The sequence below is a fragment of the Henckelia pumila genome, chromosome 4 (genome assembly GCF_033568475.1).
Source record: "Henckelia pumila isolate YLH828 chromosome 4, ASM3356847v2, whole genome shotgun sequence".
Taxonomy (NCBI): domain Eukaryota; kingdom Viridiplantae; phylum Streptophyta; class Magnoliopsida; order Lamiales; family Gesneriaceae; genus Henckelia; species Henckelia pumila.
In genome coordinates this window covers 13,252,268-13,265,614 of record NC_133123.1, presented here as the reverse complement: position 1 = coordinate 13,265,614, position 13,347 = coordinate 13,252,268, and the positions used below count along the sequence as shown (strand labels likewise).

At 32.4% G+C, this 13,347-nt stretch overlaps 1 protein-coding gene across 1 annotated transcript; it reads right to left on the bottom strand.

Moving 5' to 3' along the window:
• Positions 1 to 4,585: 4,585 nt before the first annotated feature.
• Positions 4,586 to 12,686, bottom strand: LOC140860047 (ubiquitin-conjugating enzyme E2 28-like). Its single transcript, XM_073262805.1, has 5 exons — positions 12,551 to 12,686; positions 12,364 to 12,453; positions 10,973 to 11,100; positions 10,359 to 10,463; positions 4,586 to 4,940 (listed from the first exon to the last, which is right to left on the bottom strand). The coding sequence occupies exons 2-5, from the start codon at positions 12,431 to 12,433 to the stop codon at positions 4,797 to 4,799; spliced, it is 447 nt and encodes a 148-aa protein (XP_073118906.1). The 5' UTR covers positions 12,434 to 12,453; positions 12,551 to 12,686; the 3' UTR covers positions 4,586 to 4,796.
• Positions 12,687 to 13,347: the final 661 nt, after the last annotated feature.

Sequence of the window (13,347 nt, the reverse complement as noted above, 5' to 3'; positions counted from 1 at the left end):
TCTCTTCTTTTTTATTTTTCTTGCGAATTTCATGAATATTTATGGCTAGAATTTAGAACTTAGTTTGAGGAATACAAGCCCTTGAACTTATTTATTTGTGAGATTCAAATTTTCAGTGTTTGATTATTATTGAGTATCAAAAGTTGTTTTGGATTATTTCATGCTTGTATGTGAGATTTACGGATTGATCACCCTATGATTTCGCTATACAATCTACTGCTAAATTAAAATTTAAATCCGTAATTTTTTGAATCATCTGATTTGTGAAGCAACTGCAATTAATAATCGTCCGCTTGTGAGTTTATTAAATTGTAGGAAGAACAATAGACTAGATTAAATACATCCGCTTGTGTATGTGTTGTCTAGATTTATCAGTTTTACTAGTTTGCATGCTGACTTGAATTTAATCTAATCGTTTGTATTGGGTTAATTCATTGGTAATGGTTAATTTAGAACTCTTGTGTCTAGTTAACTAATATTAAGGTAAAACATTAATTTAGTTTTCAATGATGAATATTCAATGTTAATTAATTATTTTTAGATAATCGATGATCGAATGAATAATTTCAAGGGTGTAGTCGACCGATACCAAGACTTGTTTCTAATTGATTTCTTCGTTATAATTTATTCTTGCATGATAGTTGATAAAAATTTATTTTAAATTGCTTTTAATTAATAATAGTTAAGTTCAAATCCAAAAACCCCTCTTTTGTTTATTTTCAGTATTTTTAAGAACACAAATAAATTTCACCTTCATCGTGGGAATGATTCATACTCTCGCTACTACATGTTTATTTAGTTAATTTGAGTTAGGTTAATTTGGGCGTGATACGACTAAGCGCTACCACTTACCTTTCTAAACAACAAAAATACATTAAATACACGTATTTCAAATTTTTTTATTTTTTATTTCACAGAAGTAAAACCATAAACCTCTAATTTATCATCCACACTTTTACGTAGCATATATATATATATAGAGTTTTATTATGCTGCCCACCTATCATGCCCACCAACGATGTGGCACTATTCTATTGGATGTGATAAAGATGTGATAAATAGTAGGTCTAATAGAATAGTATCACATCATTGGTGGGCATGATTGGTGGGCATTATAGGTGAACAACATAGTAAAACTATATATATATATATATATATAGTAATTTTCAGCTGTCCAATCATCCTGCCCAACTCGTCCCCGACCACTAAAACCCACTACCGGGTTTTAGTTGTTTTTTTAAAAAAAATTCGTATCACTAAAACCCACTAGCGAATTTTAGTTGTCGGGGACGAGTTGGACATCTGAAAATTTCTATATATATATATATATAATTTGAATATCATAAATCCAGACGCAAATCTTAACCTTATATTTAAATGCATTATTAAATAATTGGTCTGATTTTTCCATCCCTCCTACAATTGGATTATTCTATGCTAGACCTGGAGTAGTACTTCTCCCTTAATGATGTGGTCAAATGTCAATCATTGGATCATCGACACACATGTCAATTTTCATAAAAATATAAGGGTCCCACGTGATCTAATGGTATTGAAATAAGAGAAAAATCACTCCTGGTGTAGCATAGACTAACTCCATACAATTCTTGATGTCATTCTTTTTTTTTTTTTTTTTTTTTAAATTATCGAGGGAAAATTGCTACGAGACACATATTTTCCATTCCATTTTTTCTCTTTCTATCAGTCAATTTACATCTTTATTTCGCATTTTTTTTCCGATCTTCCTTCCATTATACAATCCATGATGCCAATTTTTTCTAAACTTAAATCTGCTCATATCAAGTATCTACTATGAAAGAGCAAAAAGGTCTAACTCGAGCTAGAAAGTTAGGAACCCGTGTGTTAATTATTATTTAGGTAGTGTTTGGTAGCTATGATAAAGTGAGATTGTGGGTGAATTATATTATTATCCATTGTTTGGTAGCATTTTTACTAATACAATCCAATCCATTTGAGCAAGGATAAAGTGGTACTATGGTTGGTTTAGTAAACCCTTCTCACATCCTAGTATAAGTCATCCATGCCTTTATCACTTTCAAAAATTCCAATTATACCCTTTTCTCTCAAACCGATAAACCACATTGTTCATAAATTTTATTTTATTTTAATTTTTTTCCTCAAATAATATAACTAAGAATAATATGAATAATTAAATTAATAATAATAAAACAATTACGAATATTTATGTATTAACAATAATAATGAAACAATATTAAATAAAGAATAAGGGTGAAAATAATGGTAATCATAAATAAAAATAAATTACTATGAAATGATTATTTCATAATACGGAACAAATTTATTAATAATAATAAATAAATAAACGAAATATAATAACAAGAATAACGTGTAATAATAAATAATAAGTGAAACAAAAAATTACTTGATATTTGATAAGAAACAATAGAATTAAATCATAAAATAAGAAACTATTTATACTAAACATTATTATATCAAGATAATGTTTTTTTAAAAAAATCAATATATATAATATTATTTTTCTTTTTTTAACATCAATATATACATATATACATAATATACATATATACATTATATATATATATATATAATTTTCTTAAATTTAATATTATTGACCTTATTATTTACTATTAATATATTTATTTTAACTATTGGTTTTTATTAAATATATTACCAATATTATTATTTTTATTATTAATAATTTATCTATTTATTATTCTTAATAATAAAATATTATTATTAAGAATAATATTGTTAGAAATATTATGTATTATCAAAATATTCAATAATAATCATATCGTTCCCTTTCTCATTAGTATGGTTAATAATAATAATTGTAGTTAATCATCATCATTCACTTTCTGGTATGGTTAATAGTAATAATTGTAATTAGTAATTAATATGTTGATAATAAATAATAATACTAACAATATTATTATTAAGAATAATAAATAGATAATTTATTAATAATTAATTATTTTTTTGTTATAGTTATTTTTTACCATAAAATTATAATTTATTTATTATTATTATTATTATGGAAAAAATATTATAAATAAATTAAGTAATAAATTTTATGTAATATAATTATGTTATTAATATACATGAATTGATGTTTATGTAAATAATTAGTTGAGTAGTTGAATATTATATAAAGAAATTTCCAAATATATGCATTAGGTGGGATATATACAAAAATAAGTTGAAAAAATTAATATACAAGAAGGGTATTTTTGTCATTGCATTGGAATACATACAATTTATTCTTCAATTTAAAATGCTACCAAACAACACATATTTTGTCACCTTACATTAATTATCCACATCTTTCATTATTTTATCATTCTAATTATCTATCCTTCAGTTATCACATCACACAAACCAAGGGATGAAAGTTTTAGGTAGAGTTTTGGGAGAGCTTTTAAGGTAGTGTTTGAATCACACAAACCAAGCGATGAAAGTTTTACATATTTATATATATAGAGTTTTGTTATCCTGCCCACTCACCGTGCCCACATAATGTGCCCACCATGAGGTGTCACTCAACTATTGGACGCACAATTCATCACATCCAATAGTTAAGTGCCACTTCATGGTGGGCACATTAGGTGGGCACGGTGAGTGGGCAGGATAACAAAATTTTATATATATATATACAATCGCAGATTCACACATAAAAAATTATAAACAAATTTTGAATGCTTGCCACCAAGTTTCTCAATGATGCAAATTTCAAAATTTGACAGCAAAAGTTACCCAGATCAAAAAGCAGATACTGGTACACTTTTCGTGGCTTTTTTGCATCAAGCTTTAAACAAATTATCCAAAATGGAAATTCACGAGTCAACAATCACACTTCAATTATTTATATATCCAACTTTTATTTCAAGAAAGATTCGTCGATTCTTCGGTCACAATTTAAATGTTTTGTTTGTTTTCAAGGTTTGCATGAACAGGTTCATTTATACACATTCCAATTTCAAGAAACTGATGCTGATTTCAGTACACTTTCCATATTATGATATGCACATGAATCCAGCATCAACGTTTTACTTGATCAGGAGTGCCTTGTGTCACTGGTAATGTGGCTAAAAGGTACTCAATCTTATGCAAACCTACATTCGGCGATACATGATCGACTCAGGGATTTCGAACTGTCCCATGATAGAACTGGTTTGATGTCCTATCTGCATATTCGATGCACAGATCATACACAACCATGTAACAGATTCATGGTTACATTATTTTTTTCCCACTGAGGTATTCATTACAGTGCACAGATCAACCTATCATCCATACCGGATGCTTGGTAGGTATACCACAATAAAACTGCTGAACTTCGCATCAGTATATTTGTAATTTGATCCATGAGAAATTTAAAGGCGTGTGGAACATATTCATGGTTGATTTTCTCCAGGTAATGATTCCAATTCAAATATACACCCAGAAAACCAGCAACAGTACTTATGAATATCCCGTCGATGTATATGATATGCAATACATATGCTCTCCATATAACATATTCATAGTCGAGTTTGTTTCCGAGATCAGAAACTGTAAACTTAACTTATATATATATATGGAGTAAAGAAATAAACAGTAGATTAAAGATAATAGAAGTTACTCAATGTTACAGATCAAACAGTCAACAGAATGCCCCCAGTCTTTTCCAACAATCATTCCACATAAACAATTCAAGACACCATTGCATCAGTTTCAGGATTTCTTCAACTATGAGATCGTAGAGCACAGGCACATATTTATAAATCATAATAGGTCACCAGCAACAAATAATACTAACCCATGGCATATTTCTGAGTCCAGCTCCTTGCTGTTTGCTCGTACTTGGCTCTGTCCGTCTTATACATATGAGCAATTTCTGGCACAAGAGGGTCATCGGGATTTGGATCCGTCAAAAGGGAACATATCGAGAGCAGTACCTAGAAACCACATCGATCAATCGTCGAGGAACAGATGGAACTTTAATTTCACCACCAAACAGATATAATAAGTTTCAAGAGCTTAATGATACAAGCTGACAAGCTACACTACATTTAGTTTTGCAACTACTAAGTTAGGTTCACAGCTTATTCCCTCCACATCGATCAACCGTCGAGGAACAGATGGAAATTTAATTTCACCACCAAACAGATATAATAAGTTTCAAGAGCTTAATGATACAAGTTGGCAAGCTACACTACATTTAGTTTTGCAACTATTAATTTAGGTTCACAGCTTATTCCCTTCACATACCTAACCTTTTCAGACATCAGATGCACATGTTTTCCTCACGGTTACGAGACTCCAGGTAAAATCCTCAAGCATTTTCATTTTCATCAATTGCATCATTTTTATTAAACCTGAGCTCAGATTTAGTGACAAATCTCCATGCCAGCCCTTTCGTGGTTGGTGATGTTTCATGGTTGATCTATTTTCTCAATCCATGATTGTGGACTCTGAGTCCACACCGAATGTAGACTTATAGGTACTTTTGCTCTGTGGATATATTTCATCTTGTGTATATATTAGACATGCCAGCTTTAACCAAAGAGACCGCCATTAAACAAAAAAATAGGTACAACGGTAACACGGTGTTACGGACTCAATTACAGTGGGCTTGGACCAAAGAGGGGAACAATGGCCAGAGTTTTGTATTTTTCAAATTAAATAGAAGAATCTGAATGAGTGTAGAGAAAAAGTAGTGTGTATATATCACACATGCCAGCTTTAACCAAAGAGACCTCCATTAAACAAAAAATAGTGTTACTGAAGTACTGAACTCAATTACAGTGGGCCTGGACCAAAGAGCACAACAATGGCCCAAGTCTTGTATTTTTCAAATTAAATAGAAGAATCTGGATGAGGGGAGAGAATAAGTAGAGATGGGTTTTTATGGGATGATTCATTCATGCTTATCGAATTGTTAGGCTAGCTTGAGCTAAGGCAAGGAGATTGAGTGTTTCCATGAGTGAAGGGGCAAGGTTGGTAAGATTTTCTTCTTCTTCTCTGTTTTTGGTTTATTACAGTACTTCGGAAATTGTAATAGTTGGTTCTTATTTCATTATCAATACATTCCATTTCGTATGTGTTTCTGCATTATTATTAGTTATCTTATAAATTGGTCCGACTTGCCGGATTCGACCGAGAGGGTAAAATGATACCACGAGATCTGATGCTGAGGATGAGGTACTAGAAATGTAACTGATGAAATTGAACAAGAGGCCAGAACATCAGAGCAGAGGTTTAAAATTTTGGAAGATAAGATGGAAGAGATGGTAGCTGATAAATTGGAATTTAAGGAGAATTTCAAGCAACGGTGTGTAGGTCATGCAATAATGGGGGGCAGCTTTGCTGAAGGTGATAAGGATGGAAGTAGAAAAAACTCATCTAACATTATGAAAAAGATGGCTGGTGATAATGAGGAAGTTGAGGAGGAGCAGACCACCAGTGCGCACATGAAAAGGAATTTTGGGTTCAATGAGATAAGACATGATTTGAGGAAGATTAATAATTTTCTTCTGGGAGGAGGAGAAGATGAACCAAGAACTATGGCGGAGCATTGACGAGCTAACCAGTGTCAAGGTGTGAAAAACTGTTGGCCAGCTACCATCAATCGGGTTATAGGAGCGGACCCATTAATTGAGGCTAAGGGTTATTGGGATGGATTGAGTCAGATGCAGAATATAGGAGTGCATTGGGCTGGAGATCACCTGCAAAATCGGGCCAAAAACAAAGGGTACAAGCCAACAATTGAGTCCAAATTGCAACTGGCTTCAAAATCCAGATTTCAGGCAGAGGGAGAAATCAATATGGAAGGAGAAAAGCTATGAGCTTTCAGGCTACAAAATTCAATGGGATTCACAGGGGGAGAGACACTATTGGGTTAATTTTTAGGGCCGAATCATATGCGGATAACATACCAGCAGAAAACATCACTTTTCTATATTTTCTCGCTGACTTGTTGCGGGGGCGATTGATTCTAGAGCAGCTGGTAGTAAGGTATGGGTCTTGGACATTTCAAGAGTGGACTGCAGCTGAAGTAGGTTGCTTGAGTTATGCCAATAATCAGCCCATAGATGGGATTACGACAATAGAAATAGACCCAGGCCCCATTATATTTATAAGGGGTTCTGGAATGTGACTAGCAAACTAAAGGTGTACTGTATAGCCACATCATCCATGGAGGGACCGTGATGGTTTCGATTGGGAATGCAGTAGTGATATGGTGAAAGGCATACAAGGGATGGGTTATGCCAGCGGAACTAGGGGACCCAAAGAAAGCAAGAAACACAGAAGGGGTTGAAGGCGAGTGAGAGGGTCTGCGGGGCAGTGAAGCAGTGGTTGATGATGGAGGCGCCACATGGTTCTTGCTCTATTGTTCTCTCAGATCTCACTGTTAATTATTTTGACCCTTCAAAGATTTTTGATACCGAAAGTAAGTTTGCTCAAAGGGAATTTATTTGCCAAGATTGTCATTGATTGGGAGCTTAAATGGATAACTATTTCTAAGGGCCAACTTGACGGCAGACAGCTGGGAAAAATGGACAGGCATGTCTTATGTGATGCTGTCTTTGCTTTCTGTTGTCAAAATGGCAACTCTGTTGTCAAAATGGCAATCGATCCTTGGGAAGTGGTGGTGTAAATGGCCCAAAAACAAATTCGGGGTCTGTTTTAGGATGCAAATTCCAGTTGCTAAGGCGATTGATGGATGTGGTTGGAGGTAAATTTCTATCACTCACTATGATATTAGTGGGTGCACTTGGGTTTCTGTGTTTGCAACGGTGATGGTGTGAACCACAATTATGATTTAGTGAAGAGAGTACGGGTTAACCAATTTCAAACATTGGTTGATGACGAGATCACATGTTCTATGGGTAAATCGAGGAGATGAGGGTTGTCGATTAATGTCTCACATATGATTGGGGTATGGGTAGAAGATGAATATCAAGATAAGGTGAGTTGGATATGTAGCTGGTTGAAGTTGAGGGTTGTGTTCGGAGCCTCTGTTATTTCAGTAAACAGCTTTTCCAGTGGAATGCAAGGGATTAAATTCATGGCTGGAGTTGCCAGGTACCAAGTTATGGTGGTGATCCAAGCTGTTGTTGGGAGAAGGATGGGGAAGAAGCTCAAGCATCAAGGAAGACAAGTTGGAATTATGGTGGAACCACTAAATTTGAAATTCCTGACTTCGGCTTGAGGACAAGGCCTATTTTCAGTGGGCGGTATTGTTAAAGGCACAATTACAGTGGGTCTGGATCAAAGATGGCAACAAAGGCCAAAGTCTTCTATTTTTAAATTAATAGAAAGAATTCAGAATGGGGGAGGGAACAAGTAGAGATGGGTTGATAGGGGATTATTCATTCATGCTTATTGTATTGTTAGGCTAGCTTGAGCTAGGGGTAAGGAGATTGGGCATTTCCTCAAGTGAAGGCGCACGGTTAGTAAGATCTTCTTCTTCTCTGTTTTAGGTTTATTACAGTAATTCGGAATTGTAGTCGTTTGTTATTTCATTATCGATACATTCCATTTCGTATATATTTTCTGCATTATTATTTGTGGTTGGATCACACGGACGGCTACTATTGCGATTCCTAAGACAAGGGAAAAAATAAAGCTACAATGCATTACCTATATGCTGCTTTATACTAGTATCATCTATGAGAATACACTACTCCGTTATTGAATAAAGCTCGAGCTTAAGTTAGACTACAAAAGTACAATCTATAACTCTAGCTCAAGCCGATCGAGCTCTTAATAAAGAAGCTCGAGCTCAGCTTGAGTTCGAATACTTTATTCACAACATGTTTGCACGCTCATATCACTGAGGTTGGTTAGAAATCTTGAACTCAATAACGTGCTGTGAACTTCATACGTAAACATAAAAATAATATTTTGCCTAATAATAATATTATACGTAGTATTAAAGTGATTTTGAAGTCATATAAATAATCTCCAGAGCGTCACGACTAAATAAAATTTGGAGCTCATGAAAACCTTGGCTTGATTGAGCTCGGCGCGAGATGGTTATCAGGCTTGCGAGCTTACTCAACTCATCTTACACCCCCAAATACCCCATACACACCACTTTATAGTGCTATCATAAACTAAAAATACAATACTACTTGATAGTTGATACTATTAATATATACAACATACTGCTACAAAATATACTATCCACAACTATTCTATATTACTTCATTCTAATATATACTACTTTATACTATGATACATCACTGTCTACACTTATCTGCAAAACTTTCTGCTATATACAATTATGTGGTACTATTTACAACTTCATGCTATCACTACATGCTATATACTACCATCGACTTTTATTTACTATATTATATACTACTGTTGAGCATAGATAACTGCTATGCTTATGCATCCATCCTCCCAACCTTTTGCATACATCACTAAGAGAAAACAAACATTGAGCAGTAAAACTGTATCTTATATGAATTTAGAAGAAGAGAAGAATGGTAAGTCCTTGGAAGCTATGTACGGTGCTCTGACGAATTGATGGGGAGGACTTATAGAAGAGATGCATGAAAAGATTTAGAGGGTGATTGGCAGAGCTTATAAGCTCTTAAATTTTGTTTGGTAAAAAATTTTCTAAACATCTAGCTTATAGGCTGTCAAAATAAGTTGTTTGACAGCTTAAAAGTTGTTTTTTTAAAAAAATAAAGGTGGCCTTACTTTTTTGAAAAAAATATTATTTAAACATTCAGTTTCTCTAAAATATCCTTGAATATTTTCATAAATCTCCATCATACACTCAACTCATTAAATATTAAATATTATTTTTTAAAAATTTCCAAATCACATAAATTTTTATAAATTAAAATATTAAAATAGTTTTATTTTTACAATATAAGTTTATTCTAAAACCATTTTCGTATATGTATAACTCGAAACATTATCTTCATAGAATTATACTCTTTTTGGTAATTTTGACAATAAAAAGATCTTAATACCAAACATATCAAAGTCTTTAAGTTGTTTAAAATAAGTTTACTCAAACACTTTAACATCTTATTTTTAAAATAAGTTTTAACAGCTTATAAACTCATAAAACAGCTTTAAGCTTTTTTAATAAGCTTAGTCAAACACCCTCTTCGTCTAAAGAGCATTCTACAGTGTTTCTGGCCATGAAAGCCCTTGTTGGTTTTGAGGTGTAAATGTGAACTCGTCACAAATTAAATTACAAGAAAGCACCCAAGCAATAATAAGTAACAACCTCTGTCAAAATAATAATAATAATAATAATAATAATAATAATAATAATAATAATAATAATAATAATAATAATAATAATAATAATAATAATAATAATAATAATAATAATAAGTAACAACCTTCGAAATTGTCAAAGCAGGGCTCCACTGCTCCTTCAAGATGTCAAGGCAAATACTACCATTGCTGTTAATGTTTGGGTGAAAAACTTTAGTCCGGAATGCAACCTGCAGAAGTTTAATCACAAAAAACACATCACAATTTCAGCAATGTTAAAGGCACGAAAGAATTTGATCATAATAGTCTGCGAGAACCAAATTAATGCTCTATGAAATAATATATACATGGAAAATAGAATTTCAAGCTTTTCAATTTTTGAATTAATTTACTGACACTTGTAGGGGAAATTGAAACCAAGTATCGGTTTTTTCCACCAGATTTAGGTTAAACATTGCAAGAAATAATAGAAACAAAAAATCAGTGCTGGAATGATTTCGCTCATATCCATAGAAGTCACGCCAATAAAATCTTGGTTACTAAGAACGGACACGATACAAAACCGCAATAATGCTCTAACAGGTTGCATTCAGAAAAAAATTGAAAACAAAACCATTTCAACAGAAATCACAATCACATGCAATGAAGGACAAATGTGGAAAGATCAATATTTTTCGACAACAACGAGCCAGTATATAAAGAGCCACAATTCACAAACATTATATAATGAATTCCATACCTTTGGAGGTTTGAATGGGTAATCTGGGGGGAAATGAATAGTGACTAAAAACACTCCGCCAGCATAAGGACTATCTTGTGGTCCCATTATTGTTGCTTGCCAATGAAACATGTCCTCGCCAACAGGTCCTGTTACAACAAAAGGAATATCACGTTTTCATTCAAAACAAGGAAAATGGTGGGAGAAATGGATCCATCGTGTAAAGTTCAAGTGTCAAAAGCAAGTCCTGCAGTAGTGCTGTGTCATAGAAACATTTTTTTCAAATAAAACACATAATGCAAGAATACCTATGGATACTTGCAGATTATGATTTCAGTTCCTTTAAAATACCACTATAATCAATGGAAGCTTTTGCATGGTTCAGGACAAAAAAAGGCAGGTACAACTTTGCAGTTAGCTTAAATGGATAAAGGGCGTGAAAACGGAATGCAGCCCACTAAAAATGTTCGAAGTTCCCAAGGTTTTTATGTGATAAAGATATGCAGATGTAAATAATGCATATATACTTGCAAACTTGCAATAGAATAGCTTTTATACAAAAAAGCAAATGGATTGAAAACTTCTACCTGGGGGACATAGTAAACATGAATGCACAACTTTTGGTTACAAATATAATTCATGGTTTCATATATAACACAAGAATAGCTTTGCACAAACACTGTCAATTCATGACAAACATCAAATCTTTTAATCATTAGCTCAAGCTGTGGATCATAAAGAGCCTCAAGGTGTATAATTTGATAGGCTTTATGGACACAAGATCATTGCGAGAACATCACCACCTTTAAAAATTAACTCAAAACTCACATAATATATTATATTTTCTTAATATTCTGCACTATCCTACTAACATCAACATGGGCACCGACAAAAAATTCCAACAACCGAGATAACTTTTACCAGCAGCCGTTAATTATAACCATAAAATCAAGCTGTCCCTAGAATAAAACCATAAAACCGTTAATCAACAAGTTAATAACCAAAATGCTACATTTTTTTTTATCATAATTCACTAAGAAGCTCCACCAAGGATCGACAACACCCCACATCAAACTTTACGGCCAGAGCCGCATTCCTACTTGCTAAAACAGTCAAAACAACAAATTTATGTAAACCACAAAAAATAAGCTAATCTGCACACTCATATATCACGTAATAAATTAGCATTATTCATGGCTATGACAAAGTTTTTTACCTGCAAACAACAGTGAAAACAACAAAACCACGGGCACCCACACTGAATAAATGCCAATCTACTACATCTTAACGAAAGTCCAAAAATCCCATACAAAATGTATGGCAATAAAGTTCAGCAAATATATATAAATATAGACACATCTAGACACGCTAAAAAGAATAAGCAACAAAAATGAAAAGGGTCAAAGATTCACCAGCGCTGCAAGAAGTAGGAGGATCTTTCTGCAAATCTTTGAGCTCCTTCAAGATCCGCTTGGAAGCCATTGACCCAAAACTTGTCCGATCTAAGGAAAAAATTACGAAGAAAAAAAGAGAGCCCGTAAACGTTGATAACCAAAAAATTTGTTGATTACATATAGTTTATATTTTACGAACACGTACTGACAAAAAGAGAAAACGGGAGGCGATTACGCCTAGCTTTTCCTTGGTTTTCTCCTGGTTTTGCTGCAGCTACTGCTGTTTCTTGATGCGAATCAACGACTTAGGGCAGACGTTTATTTTCTTTTTTAAATTTTTTTAATTTATTATTGACCTTTTTAATTAAAAACCCATTTATTTGTTATGATAAATATAAAATTATATTAATAATCTTATCAATCTCATTATTATTTATTTTTTTTATGGTTCATATTAACTCACTTCATACATTTTTATCTAACTTGCAACTGTTGCACGTAATTTTTACGTGCTCAATAATTTAATTATTTTTAAAAATGTAAAAAAATATCACTGTAAAAAATATACGGGAGTTTTGATATAAAGTAAATAGAAGATGTAAAAAATTATGTAGATAATTTAATAACAATCCATCAATGATAAAATTTAAAGGAGATAGAGATAAAAAGGTATAAGAATGTTAAAAAAAAGTGAGGATAATTTAGTCATTTAAAATTTAACATAAAAGATATGTGTGTTAAATTTAGGGATAAAATAGGAAAAATTTTTGGTGTGATTTGACACACAAAAAACGGTTATTATAAGAGCTGCAACTATTATAATAGAGATAAAATAAGAAGAATTTTTTGTATGATTTAACACACCAAAATTGGTTATTATAAGGGGTGAAACTATTATAATATAATATATATTTAAACTTTAAATCTTGATGATTTATCACAAATAAATGATATGATAAATAATCATTTTAACTAATTATGTTTTCAATTGAAAAAAATTAC